The sequence below is a fragment of the Salvelinus fontinalis genome, chromosome 23, assembly GCF_029448725.1.
Source record: "Salvelinus fontinalis isolate EN_2023a chromosome 23, ASM2944872v1, whole genome shotgun sequence".
Classification (NCBI taxonomy): domain Eukaryota; kingdom Metazoa; phylum Chordata; class Actinopteri; order Salmoniformes; family Salmonidae; genus Salvelinus; species Salvelinus fontinalis.
In genome coordinates, this window is record NC_074687.1 from 34,515,325 (window position 1) to 34,535,131 (window position 19,807).

A 19,807-nucleotide genomic window follows, 5' to 3' on the forward strand; every position below is an offset into this window, starting at 1 on the left:
TTTAGAACCAGGAACAGATATAGCCCTTGGTTCTCTCCTGACCTGACTGCCCTTAACCAACAGAAAAACATCCTATGGTGTTCTGCATTAGCATCGAACAGCCCCCGTGATATGCAACTTTTCAGGGAAGCTAGAAACCAGTATACACAGGCAGTTAGAAAAGCCAAGGCTAGCTTCTTCAAGCAGAAATTTGCTTCCTGCAACACAAACTCAAAAAAGTTCTGGGACACTGTAAAGTCCATGGAGAATAAGAACACCTCCTCCCAGCTTCCAACTGCACTGAAGATAGGAAATACTGTCACCACCGACAAATCCACTATAATTGAGAATTTCAATAAGCATTTTTCTACGGCTGGCCATGCTTTCCACCTGGCTACCCCTACCCCGGTCAACAGCACTGCCCTCCCCTCTGCTACTCGCCCAAGCCTTCCCCACTTCTCTTTCTCCCAAATACAGTCAGCTGATGTTCTGAAAGAGCTGCAAAATCTGGACCCTTACAAATCAGCCGGGCTAGATAATCTGGACCCTTTCTTTCTAAAACTATCTGCTGAAATTGTTGCCACCCCTATTACCAGCCTTTTCAACCTCTCTTTCGTGTCGTCTGAGATTCCCAAAGATTGGAAAGTAGCTGCGGTTATCCCCCTCTTCAAAGGGGGAGACACTCTAGACCCAAACTGCTACAGACCAAATCTATCCTACCCTGCCTTTCTAAGGTCTTCGAAAACCAAGTCAACAAACAGATTACCGACCATCTCGAATCCCAACATACCTTCTCCGCTATGCAATCTGGTTTCAGAGCTGGTCATGGGTGCACCTCAGCCACGCTCAAGGTCATAAACGATATCTTAACCGCTATCGATAGGAAACAGTACTGTGCAGCCATATTCACTGACCTGGCCAAGGCTTTTGACTCTGTCAATCACCACATCCTCATCGGCAGACTCGACAGCCTTGGTTTCTCTAATGATTGCCTCGCCTGGTTCACCAACTACTTCTCTGATCGAGTTCAGTGTGTCAAATCGGAGGGTCTGATGTCCGGACCTCTGGCAGTCTCTATGGGGGTGCCACGGTTCAATTCTTGGACCGACTCTCTTCTCTGTATACATCAATGATGTCACTCTTGCTGCTGGTGAGTCTCTGATCCACCTCTACGCAGACGACACTATTCTGTATACTTCTGGCCCTTCTTTTGACACTGTGTTAACAACCCTCCAGGCGAGCTTCAATGCCATACAACTCTCCTTCTGTGGCCTCCAATTGCTCTTAAATACAAGTAAAACTAAATGCATGCTCTTCAACCGATCGCTGCCTGCACCTGCCCGCCTGTCCAACATCACTACTCTGGACGGCTCTGACTTAGAATATGTGGACAACTACAAATACCTAGGTGTCTGGTTAGACTGTAAATTCTCCTTCCAGACTCACATCAAGCATCTCCAATCCAAAGTTAAATCTAGAATCGGCTTCCTATTCCGCAACAAAGCATCCTTCGCTCATGCTGCCAAACATACCCTTGTAAAACTGACCATCCTACCAATCCTCGACTTCGGTGATGTCATTTACAAAATAGCCTCCAAAACCCTACTCAATAAATTGGATGCAGTCTATCACAGTGCCATCCGTTTTGTCACCAAAGCCCCATATACTACCCACCACTGCGACCTGTACGCTCTCGTTGGCTGGCCCTCGCTTCACACTCGTCGCCAAACCCACTGGCTCCAGGTCATCTACAAGACCCTGCTAGGTAAAGTCCCCCCTTATCTCAGCTCTGTCACGTTCCTGACCTATTTCTGTTAGTTTGTTTTATGTGTTAGTTGGTCAGGACGTGAGTTTGGGTGGGCATTCTATGTTTTCTGTTTCTATGTTGGTTTTTGGGTTGCCTGGTATGGCTCTTAATTAGAGGCAGGTGTTTGGCGTTCCTCTAATTAAGAGTCATATTTAGGTAGGCGTTGTCACAGTGTTCGTTGTGGGTGATTGTCTTCCGTGTCTGTGTCTGTTTCACCACGCGGGACTGTTTACGGTTTGTTCGGTTTGTGTAGCCTATGTCTCCTATTCGTGCGTTCTTCTTGTTTTATGTAAGTACGTCGTTTAGGTCTGTCTACACCGTTTGTTGTTTTTGTTAGTTTAATCAAGTTCGTGTTTCGTTAATAAAATATGTCTGTTCTCTACGCTGCGCCTTGGTTCCCTCAATACTCCTCCTCTTCCGAAGATGAAGAGGAGGAGGACTGCCGTTACAGAATCACCCACCAAGAATCCAGAACCAAGCAGCGTAATTTGGAGCAACGGGGAAGTATACAGGACTTGTGGAGTTGGGAGCAAATATTTAACGGAGAAGGACCATGGGCTAAAGTGAATCGCCGTCCATGGGAACAGCTGGAGGCAGCTCGGAGAGTGGAGGAAAAGAGAGAGAGGAACCGGAGTTATGAGGGAACGCGTCTTGCACGGAAGCCCAAAAAGCCCGTGAGTAACACCCAAAAATTTCTTGGGGGGGGGCTAAGAGGTAGTGGGCCAAGAGGTAGTGGGCCAAGGGCAGGTAGGAGACCTGCGCCCACTTCCCAGGCTTACCCTGGAGAGCGGGAGTACGGGTTGGCGCCGTGTTACGCAGTAGAGCGCACGGTGTCTCCTGTACGAGTGCATAGCCCAGTGCGGGTTATTCCACCTCCCCGCACTGGTAGGGCTAGATTGGGTATTGAGCCAGGTGTCATGAGGCCGGCTCAACGCGTCTGGTCTCCAGTGCGTCTCCTCGGGCCGGCATACATGGCACCTGCCTTACGCATGGTTTCCCCGGTTCGCCTACATAGCCCGGTGCGGGTTATTCCACCTCCCCGCACTGGTCGGGCAACCGGGAGCATTCAACCAGGTAAGGTTGGGCAGGCTCAATGCTCAAGAGAGCCAGTATGCCTGCACGGTCCGGTATTTCCGGCGCCACCTCCCTGCCCCAGCCTAGTACCTACAGTGCCTACACTACGCACTAGGCTACCAGTGCGTCTCCTGAGCCCTGTTCCTCCTCCACGCACTCTCCCTGTAGTGCGTGTATCCAGTTCGGTGCCTCCAGTTCCGGCACCACGCACTAAGCCTCCTGTGCGTCTCCAGAGCCCTGTACACACTGTTTCTTCTCCCCCTACTAATCCTGATGTGCTTGTCCTCAGCCCGGTGCCACCAGTGCCGGTACCACGCACCAGGTATAGAGTGGGCTTTGAGAGTCCAGTGTGCCCTGTCCCTGCTCCCCGCACTAGTATGAAGGTGCGTGTCCTTAGCCCGGTGCCTCCAGTTCCGGCACTACGCACCAGGTCTACAGTGCGCCTTATCCGGCCAGAGCCATCCGTCTCCCCAGCGCCATCTGAGCCATCCGTCTCCCCAGCGCCATCTGAGCCATCCGTCTCCCCAGCGCCATCTGAGCCATCCGTCTCCCCAGCGCCATCTGAGCCATCCGTCTCCCCAGCGCCATCTGAGCCATCCGTCTCCCCAGCGCCGTCTGAGCCATCCGTCTGCAATGAGCCTGCAAAGCCGCCCGTCTGCCATGAGCCTACAGAGCCGTCCGCCAGACAGGAGCCGCTAGAGCCGCCCGCCAGACAGGAGCCGCTAGAGCCGTCCGTCAGACAGGATCTGCCAGAGCCGCCAACCAGACAGGATCTGCCAGAGCCGCCAACCAGACAGGATCTGCCAGAGCCGCCAACCAGACAGGATCTGCCAGAGCCGCCAGCCAGACAGGATCTGCCAGAGCCGCCAGCCAGACAGGATCTGCCAGAGCCGCCAGCGAGCCATGAGCGGCCAGAGCCGTCAGAGAGCCATGAGCGTCCAGAGCCGTCAGCCTGCCATGAGCGTCGAGAGCCGTCAGCCTGCCATGAGCGTCGAGAGCCGTCAGCCTGCCATGAGCGTCGAGAGCCGTCAGCCTGCCATGAGCGTCGAGAGCCGTCAGCCTGCCATGAGCGTCCAGATTTGTCAGTCAGCCATGAGCTGCCCTTCAGCCAGAAACGGCTATATACCCAGAACTGCCCCTCAGTCCAGAGCTGTCTCTCTGTCCGGAGCTGCCCTTCAGTCCGGAGTTGCCCCTCTATCCTGATCTCCCTCTCTATCTTGATCTCCCTCTTTATTCTGATCTATCCCTCTGTCTTGTGCTATCCCTCTGTCTTGATTTATCTCTCTGTCCCGGTGCTGTTCCTGTCATGGATGTTACTAAGAGGATTTTGTGGGGGTAAATTGAGGGTGGACATTTGTAGGGGGAGAGGGAGGCTAGGATTAATTATGGTGGGGTGGGGAACTCGCCCGGAGCCTGAGCCACCACCGTGGTCAGATGCCCACCCAGACCCTCCCCTAGACTTTGTGCTGGTGCGCCCGGAGTTCGCACCTTATGGGGGGGGTTATGTCACGTTCCTGACCTATTTCTGTTAGTTTGTTTTATGTGTTAGTTTGGTCAGGACGTGAGTTTGGGTGGGCATTCTATGTTTTCTGTTTCTATGTTGGTTTTTGGGTTGCCTGGTATGGCTCTTAATTAGAGGCAGGTGTTTGGCGTTCCTCTAATTAAGAGTCATAGGTAGGCGTTGTCACAGTGTTCGTTGTGGGTGATTGTCTTCCGTGTCTGTCTGTTTCACCACGCGGGACTGTTTACGGTTTGTTCGGTTTGTGTAGCCTATGTCTCCTATTCGTGCGTTCTTCTTGTTTTATGTAAGTACGTCGTTTAGGTCTGTCTACACCGTTTGTTGTTTTTGTTAGTTTAATCAAGTTCGTGTTTCGTTAATAAAATATGTCATTTCACTACGCTGCGCCTTGGTTCCCTCAATACTCCTCCTCTTCCGAAGATGAAGAGGAGGAGGAATGCCGTTACAAGCTCGCTGGTCACCATAGCAACGCCCACCCGTAGCATGCGCTCCAGCAGGTATATCTCTCTGGTCACCCCCAAAACCAATTCTTCCTTTGGCCGCCTCTCCTTCCAGTTCTCTGCTGCCAATGACTGGAACGAACTACAAAAATCTCTGAAACTGGAAACACTTATCTCCCTCACTAGCTTTAAGCACCAGCTTTCAGAGCAGCTCATAGATTACTGCACCTGTACATAGCCCATCTATAATTTAGCCCAAACAACTACCTCTTTACCTACTGTATTTATTTATTTTGCTCCTTTGCACCCCATTATTTCTATCTCTACTTTGCACCTTCTTCCACTGCAAACCAACCATTCCAGTATTTTTTTTTACTTGCTATATTGTATTTACTTCGCCACCATGGCCTTTTTATATTTTTATTTATTTATATATATATTTTGTTTGCCTTCACCTCCCTTATCTCACCTCACTTGCTCATATTGTATATAGACTTATTTTTCACTGTATTATTGACTGTATGTTTGTTTTACTCCATGTGTAACTATGTGTTGTTGTATGTGTCGAACTGCTTTGCTTTATCTTGGCCAGGTCGCAATTGTAAATGAGAACGTGTTCTCAATTTGCCTACCTGGTTAAATAAAGGTAAAAATAAAAAAAATTAAAATAGGCAATGTGTATTGGAAGAGATTTCTGAATGTTCTTTGCCCAGCATACACCCCTCCAACCAGACATGTTTTAACTACTCATTTGCTGGATGCAGAGTTCAACAGAGTTCAAGTGAAGTTCAAGCTAATCCGAGAGATAGCAAACTGTATTGCAATCATCTCTGATGGGTGGTCGAATATTCGTGGGCAAGGGAAAAAAACTACATCTCCACCCCTCAACCAGTATTCTACAAGAGCGCAGACACACCGGTCTCTACATTGCAGATGAGCTGAAGGCAGTCATCAATGACCTTGGACCACAGAAAGTATTTGCACTGGTGACAAACAATGCTGCGAACATGAAGGCTGCTTGGTCTAAAGTGGAGTAGTCCTACCCTCACATCACACCCATTGGCGGTGCTGCTCATGTATTGAATCTGCTCCTCAAGGACATCATGGTACTGAAAACAATGGATACACTCTGCAAGAGAGCCAAGGAAATGGTTAGGTATGTGAAGGTTCCTCAAATTATAGCAGCAATCTACCTCATAAAGTAAAGTGAGAAGAATAAGAGCACCACATTGAAGCTGCCCAGCAACACCCAATGGGGTGGTGTTGTCATCATGTTTGACAGTCTCCTGTAGAGTATCTCCAAGAAATGGCCATATCACAGTCTGCTGGTATGGACAGCTCCATCAAGAGGATCCTCCTGCATGATGTATTTTGGGAGAGAGTGTTAAGCAGCCTGAAACTCCTGAAACCTATAGCAGTAGCCATTGCACGGATTGAGGGAGACAATGCCATCCTGTCTGATGTTCAGTGTCTGCTCGCAGATGTAGGAGAAGAAATCTGTACTGCCCTGCCCACCTCACTGTTGCTCCAAGCAGAGGAAACTGCAGTTCTGAAATACATCAAAAAGTGTGAAGACTTCTGCCTGAAGCCCATACACGCCGCAGCGTACATTTTGTACCCCAAGTATACTGGAAAGAGCATCCTGTCTGGTGCAGAGATCAACAAGGCTTATGGTGTCATCACTACCGTGTTTCACCACCTTGGCTTGGATGAGGGAAAGGTTCTTGGCAGTCTGGCGAAGTACACTTCCAAGCAAGGGCTTTGGGATGGAGATGCAATATGGCAGTCGTGCCAACATATCTCATCAGCCACCTGGTGGAAGGGACTTTGTGGATCTGAGGCTCTTTCTCCTGTTGCCTCCATCATCCTCCAAATCCCACCAACATCAGCCGCCTCAGAGCGCAACTGGTCCTTGTTTGGGAACGCACACACCAAAGCACGCAACAGGCTGACCAATACAAGGATTGAAAAATTGGTGGCCATCCAGGGCAAATTTGAGGCTTTTTGAGCCTGACAACGAGCCATCCTCAACAAGGTTGGAAAAGTGACAGTGAAAATGAGGGCTCAGAGTCTGATGTTCAAGATGTGGACATTGAGGAGGTCCAGGGAGAAGACATGGAAGCCTGAGAGGAAGACAACCAAAGCTTTAGTTTCTAGACTATCATTTTACAGATGTATGTTGAAAACGTTTTTGGGAGATGCAATGGATCATTGGGGATCATTCAATATTCCCTTTCTTTTGTCATTAAGTGAAATCATCCCTTGTGAACTAATTTAATTAAAGTGCAATTCGCAACTAAATTGTTATTTTTATTTCTATTTCTATTTGAAGGATTTAATCATTTGCAATTTGTCTACTTATGATATGGTAAATACATCCAATGCAAAAAACGTCTACATTTAAATGGTATTAATATTAATTTGCATATATTTCCGTTAATTCCCATATATTCCTGTTAATTCAAACGGAAAGTTTCCACCTCTGAATATTCCCTAAAATCTGCAACCCTGCACATGCGTGACAATTGAATCACATTGAAAGGGTCTGGAATACATCAACATGCTATACTGTACCTCAGTGTCTTATTCTAAAGGAATATTCAGTAAAGAGAGACTTGTAGAATCACGAGAGAGGACCACTAAGGAAATTTCACATGTTCCTGTCATGCTGGTACTTCTGTAGCCTTGTGTACTTTTGGCCATCTGCCAAAAGAGCTTGTGCAACTACCTGCCATTTTTAAATCAGTTTCCTAGAGTCTCTTTTGATTTTAGCTGCAGTAAAGGATTAGAGTCTGATTTGTTTGTTGTGAACAAATATAAACACAATCCGAATGGATACTTCCAGATGAGTGAGACAGATTATTTTACCCTCAACGCCAGCTGCTGTTTTCTGACAATCTGCCTGTGATTTCAGCCAAACCACTAAAGTTGGGAGGCTGAGTGATGACTCATTCTCAACAATCAATGCACATATTGCAATACAAATGTCAGTTCTGTTTATGACATTTACAATCCATGTCGGTCGATAGTATGTTCAGCATCTACTGTAACTGTAAATGTTGCTGCTATGCTGGCATAGTCTATGCATTTCTCTAAGAAGGCAGGCATTCCTATATCATTGGATTGCCCCTATCTGGTTGTTCGGCAAGTGCTTATCTGCTGTAATGCCGGTGACTTGCTGTGTAATTAGTTTTCCAGGCAACACACAATCATTTGTGTCTGATTAGGAAGGAAACTCCCCTGGCACCGAGGCATTGTTAGGTTGGTATAATTAAAAAGGCAATTTATGCACCAATTACTTTAATTAGCCGATTAGCTGATAATTTGCAATATGAGAACATTGCAGCGACTCGAAGGGGCTCTTTCCTCACAATAAGTTCAGGCCCCTGTGGAACACCAAGTTACCCTCATGACGATAGTCAGTGATTATGTGAGGGATTATGGCTGTCAATTGAAAATGGTTTAGAAGTGACTTAGTTATAATTACATACAGTATGTTGTAGTATTTAGTTAATCCATAGGGATAGTGGTAAATCTAATTCAGCATGGGTTCATACAGTATGTTGAACACTCCCATATTTGTTTGAATAAACAAACCATTGTCCGTACTGAAACCACAAAGTATGAAATTAAATGTCTGAATCAATCACTGATTGAAAGGTCCCAATATGCCTCCTATTCAAACAACATAGAGGCCATTATGCCACTCTTCTGGCATTTGAAAGTGATTGGAGGAGCCATGTAAGGGCACGGAAAATCAAGGGTGCATTGCCCTAGGCCTATATGTCTATGCCACTGGGTGAGGCTTCCTGCCAGCCTGTTGTCATGGCACTCTCCCCCTCCCTGGTGACAGGGTGCTGCACAATCCATTTCATCTCCCTCACATCAGCCCTGGGCCTGGCAAGGCCTTGCGTGGGCCCCAGCTCCAAGGTCCTTCTCTAGGCCTCTACAGACACGACCCCCCTATGCTATTTGTCAATGCTGCACATTTCATTAAGCACTCCGACAGAGAGATGATTCAGGTTAAATAATGTGAGGAGAAGACTGAGACCATATGATAAAGAGGATAGATACCAGAGCAATAGCAACGCTCTGATACACTACATGACCCAAAGTCTGCTCATCGAACATCTCTTTCCAAAATCATAGGCATTAATATGGAGTTGGTCCCCCCTTTGCTGCTATAAAAACCTTCCTCTTGTGGGAAGGCTTTCCACTAGATGTTGGAACATTGCTGCAGGGACTTGCTTCCCTTCAGCCACGAGCATTAGTGAGGTCAGGTACTGATGTTGGCCGACTAGGCCTGGCTCGCAGTTGGCGTCCCAATTCATCCCAAAGGTGTTCGATGGGGTTGAGGTCAGGGCTCTGTGCAGGCCAGTCAAGTTCTTCCACACCGATCTCGACAAACCATTTTTGTATGGACCTCGCTTTGTGCATGAGGGAATTGTCATGCTGAAACAGGAAATGGACTTCCCCAAACTGTTGCCACAAAGTTGGAAGCACAGAATTGTCTAGAATGTCAGTGTATGCTGTAGCGTTAAAATTTCCCTAAGGGGCCTAGCCAGAACCATAAAAAACAGCCCCAGACCATTATTCCTCTTCCACCAAACTTTACAGTTAGCACTATGAACTGGGGCAGGTAGCGTTCTCCTGGCATCCGCCAAACCTAGATTTGTCTGTTGGACTGCCAGATGGTAAAGCGTGATTCATCACTCCAGAGAACGTTTCCACTGCTCCAGAGTCCAATGGTGGTGATTTTATACCACTCCAGCCGACACTTGGCATTGTACATGGTGATCTTAGGCTTGTGTGCGGCTGCTCGGCCATGGAAATCTATTTCATGAAGCTCACGACGAACAGTTCTTGTGCTGACGTTGCTTCCAGAGGCTCTTTTCAACTTGGTAGTAAGTGTTGCAACCGAGGACAGACTATTTTACGCGCATGCCCTTCAGCAATCCTGTTCTGTGAGATATGTGGCCTACAACTTCGCAGCTCAGCCGTTGTTGCTCTTAGATTTTTCCACTTCACAATAACAGCACTTACAGTTGCCCGGGGCAGCATAGCAGGGCAGAAATTTCACAAACTGACTTGTTGGAAAGGTGGCATCCTATGACGGTGCCATGTTGAAAGTCACTGAGCTCTTCAGTATGGCCATTCTACTGCCAATGTTTGTCTATTGAGATTGCATGGCTGTGTGCTCGATTTTATACACCTGTTAGCAACAGGTGTGGCTGAAATAGCCAAATCCACTAATTTGAAGATATATATATATATATATATATATAGTGTAGATACAGTACAACCCTGCCTGATTCCCAACTCACCTCTATGATGTGTTAGGGTTAACTAAATACAGTATAGTGAGTTTGCAGCATGACATCTAAGGACATCATTGACAGGCAGCCCTAGCAGGATTGACTACTGTACATCTGCATACATCCATGTCATGACAATAAATAATTATCTGAGAGATTCTCTGTTGGCTGCACAAATATTTTTTATGAGATCATGCTGTACACGCAATGCACCTGGTCCCACTGACAGTAAATAGAGCTGTTGGTTGCATAGACAATTAGTAGCACATCTTATAAATAGTCTGCCTTACAGCACGGTAACAGGAACCCAACATAATGGTAGGTACCAAGGTTGTAACATAGCATTGTAACAGATTTTCAACTTACAATCACTCAATTACTATATGTGTGCAAGACTGTTGTGTGGCATGTTTCTTATACTCTATCTGCAGAGCTTTGTGTCCAGCTTAGTAGTTCTTTTCACATCTCCTGTGAGCTGTTGAGTGGTTACTGCGAGCTGTTGCGTGGTTACTGCTGGGCAGTGTGATGGTGTTGGACTAGGGTCCAGGCTGAACAGGGATAGATGAGCCAGAACATGTACAGGGAGAGATGGGTCATGGTCTGGGTAGTGTGTGTGTCGGTGCTGGAACTGAACAGGGAGAGATGGACCAGGAGATTGGCACTGTGTCGGTGCTAGAGATAGGACAAGAGCTGCAACTGCCAAGGAGAGAGAGTGGGTGGTGAGGCCAGTCTTCTGGCACCGGTGGCATTTCCACAAAAGCAACAGAGGTGTGGGAGTTGGTTAGTTATTAGCGGCTACTAAATACATGTCAAGCCTGGCGTACCATGAGCACATCTTCACAGGATGGTAAAATTCACACTCACAGCTGTTACTCTCTCAAGTTCTTTTACCTCTTCGTCACTTGTTTCTCTTCTCTCTTTGGCCTAAATCTTTTTCTAATGCCTGAAATTGACTCGTTGACAGTGCATGGCCAAGGCTCAATTCTCACTACGAGAGATGGAGAGATTGAGGAGCTGAGTGGCAAGCGATTTCTACTTTTCAATTCACATTACATTCTTGCCTTACCTTTTGTCATGGCTGTCAATGCGACATTCTTGGTCCACAGCTCAATTTGATCATAAATATCACAGTAGCCACAGTACGCACAAACTTTTATTCTAAAACATATTGAATAATGTAATCAAACTATATTACTATTAAATAATGCAACAATCCCCAAGCATGTGCAGACAATTAAAGGTTTTATTTTCTCGTCCATACACATTAAATTAGCTGACAATACACTGCTAACTGCTGCTAGCTAGCTAACTAACTAATATTAGCAGCTTGCTTCATGATCAAGTAACGTTAGCATATCAATAATAGACGTTTACCCCTCCCATACGAGTATAAAAGTACAGTAAAGGTCCACAGGTGACGCAATCTCAATTGCACTTCACACTGCCCTCTCTCACCTGGACAAGAGGGGAAATAATGTGAGCATTCTCAAATAATGTGAGAATGCTGTTCATCGACGGGGCAGTTGTGGAGCGGTTTGAGCGCTTCTAGTTCCTTGGCGTCCACATCACTAAGGACTTAACATGGTCCACACATACTGTAGTGCCTCTTCCCCCTCAGGAGGCTGAAAAGATTTGGCATGGGCCCTCGGATCCTCAGGAAGTTCTATAGCTGCACCATCGAGAGTATCTTGACTGGCTGCATCACTGCTTGGTATGGCAAATGTACCGCCCCCGACCGGTTCAGGGCAGTCAAGCAACAACATAAAAAAGATTTAAAGCTACGGCAACAATTTCAGAATGTAACAGGCTGTTACAACATTTACAGGTGCAAAAATAAGTAAAAGGTCTGTACAGTTCAGCTGTTTCAAATACATTGCTATTACATTGCTATTACAATGACACTATAAACTGACATTTGTTTAAAAAATACCAATCAGACCATGTCCCAAAGCTTTTGTTTTAGAGAACTATCAATCTAAATAGGCTCTATGTGTGGGCAGTTGTGCTGCCCATGCAGGTTCCAGCAGGGCAGAGAGATCTAGTTGCTGATGAGTGGGTTTACATTGTGACAGGGTAGTAATCACTCCAGGCCAGCAGGGCAACTGATCGATCTAGCACAACAAGAAATCTGTGTTGGGAGTCCTGCCTCAATCAATAGCTTACTCCCCACTGCTGCCAAGCCAATCAGATAGGCCTGAGCCATTGGAGGATGAGCCACAGTCAACATTTACATACAGTGGGTGTATGAAACGTGATCAAAACATTAGGAACGCCTTCCTAATATTGAGTTGTACCCCCTTTTGCTCTCAGAACAGCCTCAATTTGTTGGGGCATGGGCTATACAAGGTGTTGAAAGCATTCCACAGGGATGCTAGGCCATGTTGACGCCAATGCTTCCCTCAGTTGTGTCAAGTTGGCTGGATGTCCTTTGGGTGTTGGACCATTCTTGATACACACGGGAAACTGTTGAGCGTGAAAAACCCAGCACCGTTGCAGTTCTTGACACAAACCGGTATGCCTGGCACCTACTACCATAGAACGTTTAAAGGCATTTAAATATTTTGTCTTGCCCATTCACCCTCTGAATGGCACACATACAGTTGAAGTCGGAAGTTTTTCACAATTCCTGACATTTAATCCTAGTAAACATTCCCTGTCTTAGGTCAGTTAGGATCACCACTTTATTTTAAGAATGTGAAATGTCAGAATAACAGTAGAGATAATTATTTATTTCAGCTTTAATTTCCTTCATCACATTCCCAGTGGGTCAGAAGTTTACATACACTCAATTAGTATTTGGTAGCATTGCCTTTAAATTGTTTAACTTGGGTCAAACGTTTCGGGTAGCCTTCCACAAGCTTCCCACAATAAGTTGGGTGAATTTTGGCCCATTCCTCCTGACAGAGCTGGTGTAACTGAGTCAGGTTTGTAGGCTTCCTTGCTCGCACACGCTTTTTCGGTTCTGCCCACAAATTTTCTATGGGATTGAGGTCAGGGCTTTGTGATGGCCACTCCAATACCTTGACTTTGTTGTCCTTAAGCCATTTTGCCACAACTTTGGAAGTTTACTTGGGGTCATTGTCCATTTGGAAGACCCATTTGTGACCAAGCTTTAACTTCCTGACTGAGGTTTGAGATGTTGCTTCAATATATACACATAATTTTCCTCCCTCATGATGATATCTATTTTGTGAAGTGCACCAGTCCCTCCTGCAACAAAGCACCCCCACAACAAGATGCTGCCACCCCCGTGCTTCACGGTTGGGATGGTGTTATTCAGCTTGCAAGCCTCCCCCTTTTTGCCTCCAAACATAACGATGGTCATTATGGCCAAACAGTTCTATTTTTGTTTCGTTGGAACAGAGAACATTCCTCCAAAAAGTACGATCTTTGTCCTCATGTTCAGTTACAAACCGTATTCTGGCTTTTTTATGGCGGTTTTGGAGCAGTGGCTTCTCCTTGCTGAGTCTTTCAGGTTATGTCTATAGGACTCGTTTTACTGTGAAATAGATACTTTTGTACCTGCTTCCTCCAGCATCTTCACAAGGTCCTTTGCTGTTGTTCTGGGATTGATTTGCACTTTTTGCACCAAAGTACGTTCATCTCTAGGAGACAGAATGCTTCTCCTTCCTGAGCGGTATGACGGCTGCGTGGTCCCATGGTGTTTATACTTGCGTACTATTGTCTGTACAGATGAACGTGGTACCTTCAGGCGTTTGGAAATTGCTCCCAAGGATGAACCAGACTTGTGGAGGTCCACAATTTTTTTTCTGAGGTCTTGGCTGATTTCTTTTGATTTTCCCATGATGTCAAGCAAAGAGGCATTGGTTTTGAAGGTAGGCCTTGAAATACATCCACAGGTACACCTCCAATTGACTCAAATGATGTCAATTAGCCTATCAGAAGCTTCTAAAGCCATGACATCATTTTCTGGAATTTTCCAAGCTGTTTAAAAGCACAGTCAACTTAGTGTATGTAAACTTCTGACCCACTGGAATTGTATTACAGTGATAAGTGAAATAATCTGTCTGTAGACAATTGATGGAAAAATGAAGATGTCCTAACCGACTTACCAAAACTATAGTTTGTAAACAAGAAATGTGTGGAGTGGTTGAAAAACGACTTTAATGATTCCAACCTAAGTGTATGTATGTAAGTGTAGTGTACATACACTAATCCTTGTCTTAAAAATCCTTCTTTAACCTGTCATCTCCCCTTCAGCTACACAGATTTGAAATGGATTTAACAAATGACATCAATAACGGATCATAGCTTCCACTTGGATTCATCTGGTCAGTCTGTCATAAAAAGAACAGGTGTTCCTAATGTTTTGTGCAGTAAGTCTATTTCCCATTATAGTCTGTTTAAAGCTGTTACTGTATATTTGCATAAAAACACATTTATAGATTATGTGAACCAAGTGGTATTGACAATATATTTGCATGATTAGGGGCTATAAATACATTTGATTTCTAGCAAGCCAACATCTTGTCATAAGAGGAGCAGCCACTTAGAGGGTAACAAGAACAGGGGCGAAAACGTATGAAACACTCCTTCCATCCCAACCAGTTCCCACCACCCTCCCCAAATCCTTATCATACCATCTGCCAGTGTTCTACAAGTTAGGGATTTGAGGATTAAAGAAAAGGCATTAGGAATTGATCGTGTAAAAGGGGAATGCCTGCGTGCCACCTTCCATAAGAACAAAGCGAGAGGGGAAATATTTTACTTGGAAAAGATTACCAAAGACTTGTCCCATATAAACCTCTTATGGAATTTGAGTCGTGCTTTTTAATTAGTGTTACTTTACATGTATTTGATGTTCCTGGCACAAAATCCCAGTCTGAAGTCGATGTTAAGAGAGACATCCGGTCCAAAGGGAAGCTTTATTTATGGACAAAGAGCAACATTTCCCTTACTACATGGTTGTGTTCAATTCACTATGTTTGATTCACAGATTCACAATGTTTATGCATCATGGGTTACAAAGACAGCATATTGTGATTCTCGTGACAAAGTAGAGGCACTGTAGATAGTGGGCTAACTACCATCCAACCAACCACACAAGTTATTTGGGACATAATAAGTATTGTGATCACAGCAAAGAGGCAAGGGCTTCCAATCTCCACAAACATCTTAATGAGGTTAAAGCCTCATTCATTAATCTACCAACCTCTAACTAATTACCATGTGAGATGAAACAAGCATATTTAGGGAGCTAATTATGATTGATTTCTCAGAGTACTGAGTAGACATACTGAAGAGTCAACATCTACAACTTTTATACAGGCACAAGGTTGTTGACTGCCCCTAAAAAACAACTTCTCATTTTGAAAATGGCCTATGTGTCATTTATATGAGTCAGAAACATGTGTTCTAGTGGCAAAAGACTACAATGTAGTGTAAATAGGATAATTCTGGTCATAATGTCCGTCATCTCACAAATCTGTTTTGGACAAGATCTGAAAAAAATGTATTTCACAGAATGAAGGGTACCATAACAGTTTTTTTCCTTGGGTTGGGTTTATTTCAATCATGCCCACATTCCCATAGGTGGCAGCACCCAAGTAATCATCAATTTGGAGCACAGCTGCTTATGACCCATTTTAATGCCCCGGTCAATTTGGTTTGACATTCGATATCCCTATGGGGCTAGTTAGGGGCCATCAGTAAATTACACAATATACATGGTACAATATTTTAAAATGTCAATAGCTCCAAATTTAAATGAATTAACCTAAAACCAACTAAATAGAAGAAATACAAATATTGAAAGCATTTAATGAGACTACTAAAAGATTGTGTAATTTATTGACGGTCCCTAACTAGCACCAGAGATAGGCTAGCCAATGTCAAACCAACTTTGCCACGGTGGCACACCAGCCAGCTGAAGCTAATTGGCAAAAGTAGTTGGCTAGCCTTGTCGACTTCAAGACACAAGACCAGAGGGGTATACTATGAAGGAAGCTAGCTCTACTCAGATTTTTTTTTTTTAAGTTCATTAAGCTTCACATTCCAGCTCAGGCTTTATCTTTACTACGACGGTGGATATTGCTCGTCCACCTGCCACTAACTCTAGCAGGCATGTAACTGCTCATGCATGTCGCACATGACTAGTCGAACGCCAAAGTCTACATTGAGACCATGCTGAAACATCAATCCATGAGGGAGTCAGTGCCACATTTTCATTTGTGCCAAAACCAAAATGAAAGAAAAGTTATCTTGCAAATTCAGCAGGCTATGGTGTGAAATAGGCTTTTAGAAGTGGTGTCTTTATTTTATTATTTATCGTTAATGCCGTCTTTGATGTGCTTATCAATGGACAAGCACAATTTTCTCTCACTCCTAATCGATAAAATACAGTTAATATATTGATCATTGTTTCAATCTATATTCATAATCTTGATTAGGGCATTTCAGTTTGTTTATTTAAAGGGCACCAACGGGTCTGCTATTGGTCATATAACAAAACAACAGGGAGAAGCTAAATCATATGACACTATTAGCAAATCTTAGTGTGATTTTCCCAACATGGCGATAGAAAAGGGCATTGTGTTTACACAGATGCATGGCTGATGTGCCTCTGTCATCACCTGACCCCGTTTAATCTGCTAGGCTGGCACACCATCTGACAATGCATTACAGTACAGCCTGCTCTGCTGCCATACAGACACACAGCACTGGGGCTAGGGCTAGGGCTGCATGGGCCCCTCCCCCAACTCTACCCTAGAGGAATGTGCCACTCTGACAGTTTGGGCTTTCCCCTTTACCAAAGGATGAGTACATTGTGTGAATAACGCTTGTGCAATACATTTTGTGTAGGCCTATAGATGCTGTATGTTTTCTTGGATTTCTTTAGCAGACCCTTTTATCAAAAAGCAGCTATACAGTTCATAGCAGTGATGTGTAGTCAGGCGACAAATAAAATTATAGAAAACATTGTCATTCCTTTTTTTTGTAGTTGAATGTTTATTCTCAATGATTCTGGTGTTTTTTATGCTTAATCTCAAAATGTTCTAAACTGCATCAAAATCTCAGGAAAGGCACCAGGGTATTCATGCCTTCTTTCCCATCCATTAAATTCCATTACATGTTTTTGTTGCAGCAAACTTAGCGCAAGTATTTAGCGAATTTGCTGCATACTAAAGTGTGCCACAAAATGTTGCCAGAAGATTGCAAATGTTTGCCACTAGTGGGGAATCTGCAGCGAACCTTTGGCAACAATAATATTGATTGCCACTGGTGGCAAAGAGTTCACCAGAGTTTTTTTTCTGGCAAACAATTAACTCAAGTTTCTATTTGAATCTGCAGCAAACCTGTGGCGTCAATATTTATTGCTACTACTAGTGGCAATCAGTTTACCAGAAGAGTTCCAACACCAGTAACTGCTGACGACCAGTCAGGGGGAGAAGATAAATCTGTTGGAAAATGGAACCAAGCTATCTAGCTACCTAATTAAATGTTGTCCGGTGAGTGTCTAACTTAGTAAATAAAGGGATACTTCGGGATTTTGGCAATTTACCAGGTTAGACACTCACCGCCTGGCTAGTGCTTAGCTATATAACGTTGACTATCATTCTGCACAAATTATGTGATAGCTACAGTGAAGGAAAAAAGTATTTGATCCCCTGCTGATTTTGTACGTTTGCCCACTGACAAAGAAATGATCAGTCTATAATTTTAATGGTAGGTTCATTTGAACAGTGAGAGACAGAATAACAACAAAAATATCCAGAAAAACGCATGTCAAAAATGTTATAAATTGATTTGCATTTTAATGAGGGAAATAAGTATTTGACCCCTTCTCAATCAGAAAGATTTCTGGCTCCCAGGTGTCTTTCATACAGGTAACGAACTGAGATTAGGAGCACACTCTTAAAGGGAGTGCTCCTAATCTCAGTTTCTTACCTGTATAAAAGATACCTGTCCACAGAAGCAATCAATCAATCAGATTACAAACTCTCCACCATGGCCAAGACCAAAGAGCTCTCCAAGGATGTCAGGGACAAGATTGTAGACCTACACAAGGCTGGAATGGGCTACAAGACCATCGCCAAGCAGCTTGGTGAGAAGGTGACAACAGTTTCTGCGATTATTCGCAAATGGAAGAAACACAAAAGAACTGTCAAACTCCCTCGGCCTGGGGCTCCATGCAAGATCTCACCTCGTGGAGTTGCAATGATCATGAGAACGGTGAGGAATCAGTCCAGAACTACACAGGAGGATCTTGTCAATGATCTCAAGGCAGCTGGGACCATAGTCACCAAGAAAACAATTGGTAACACACTACGCCGTGAAGGACTGAAATCCTGCAGCGCCCGCAAGGTCCCCCTGCTCAAGAAAGCACATATACATGCCCGTCTGAAGTTTGCCAATGAACATCTGAATGATTCAGAGGACAACTGGGTGAACGTGTTGTGGTCAGATGAGACCAAAATGGAGTTCTTTGCCATCAACTCAACTTGCCGTGTTTGGAGGAGGAGGAATGCTGCCTATGACCCCAAGAAACCATCCCCACCGTCAAACATGGAGGTGGAAACATTATGCTTTGGGGGTGTTTTTCTGCTAAGGGGACAGGACAACTTCACTGCATCAACGGGACGATGGACGGAGCCATGTACCGTCAAATCTTGGGTGAAAACCTCCTTCCCTCAGCCAGGGTATTGAACATGGGTCGTGGATGGGTATTCCAGCATGACAATGACCCAAAACACACGGCCAAGGCAACAAAGGAGTGGCTCAAGAAGAAGCACATTAAGGTCCAGGAGTGGCCTAGCCAGTCTCCAGACCTTAATCCCATAGAAAATCTGTGGAGGGAGCTGAAGGTTCGAGTTGCCAAACGTCAGCCTCAATGACTTGAAGAAGATCTGCAAAGAGGAGTGGGACAAAATCCCTCCTGAGATGTGTGCAAAGCTGGTGGCCACCTACAAGAAACGTCTGACCTCTGTGATTGCCAACAAGGGTTTTCCTACCAAGTACTAAGTCATGTTTTGCAGAGGGGTCAAATACTTATTTCCCTCATTAAAATGCAAATCAATTCATAACATTTTTTTGTTGATATTCTGTCTCTCACTGTTATAATAAACCTACCATTAAAATTATAGACTGATCATTTCTTTGTCAGTGGGCAAACATACAAAATCAGCAGGGGATCGAATACTTTTTTCCCTCACTGTAGCTAGCTAACTAATGATTTTCCTAAACACTTATGTGTTGGAAAAACTTGGGAAAATCTGTCAATAATCAATTGACTGGCTTTCTTGATGTCTATAGTATTCTCTCTGGTATGCAATCTGGATTCCGCTCAAGTTATGGATGTGTCACTGCAAACTAAAGGTCCAAAATGATGTCCCCATTGCCCTTGATTCTAAGCAATGTTGTGCTGCTAGTTTTATTGACTTGGCCAAAGCTTTTGATATGGTACACCATTCCATTCTTGTGGGCCGGCTAAGGAGTATTGGTGTCTCTGAGGGGTCTTTGGCCTGGTTTGATAACTACCTCTCAAAGAGTGCAGTGTGTAAAGTCAGAACATCTGCTGTCTCAGCCACTGCCTGTCGCCAAGTGAGTACCCCAAGGCTTGATCCTAGGCCCCACACTCTTCTCAATTTACACCAACAACATAGTTCAGGCAGTAGGAAGCTCTCTCTGCCATTTATATGCATATGATACAGTC

The 19,807-nt window shown here is 44.7% G+C and overlaps 1 protein-coding gene across 2 annotated transcripts in view; it reads left to right on the forward strand.

The window, feature by feature from the left end:
• LOC129821190 (uncharacterized) overlaps positions 1 to 19,210 on the forward strand; it is a 43,638-nt gene extending 24,428 nt beyond the window's left edge. For both annotated transcript variants that reach the window (XM_055878555.1, XM_055878554.1), the window contains exon 3: positions 17,446 to 19,210. In XM_055878555.1, the coding sequence (XP_055734530.1) occupies positions 18,103 to 18,801 (699 nt within the window). In that variant the 5' untranslated portion in view covers positions 17,446 to 18,102 and the 3' untranslated portion in view covers positions 18,802 to 19,210. The remainder of the gene's footprint in view (positions 1 to 17,445) is intronic.
• The last annotated feature ends 597 nt before the right edge of the window (positions 19,211 to 19,807 follow it).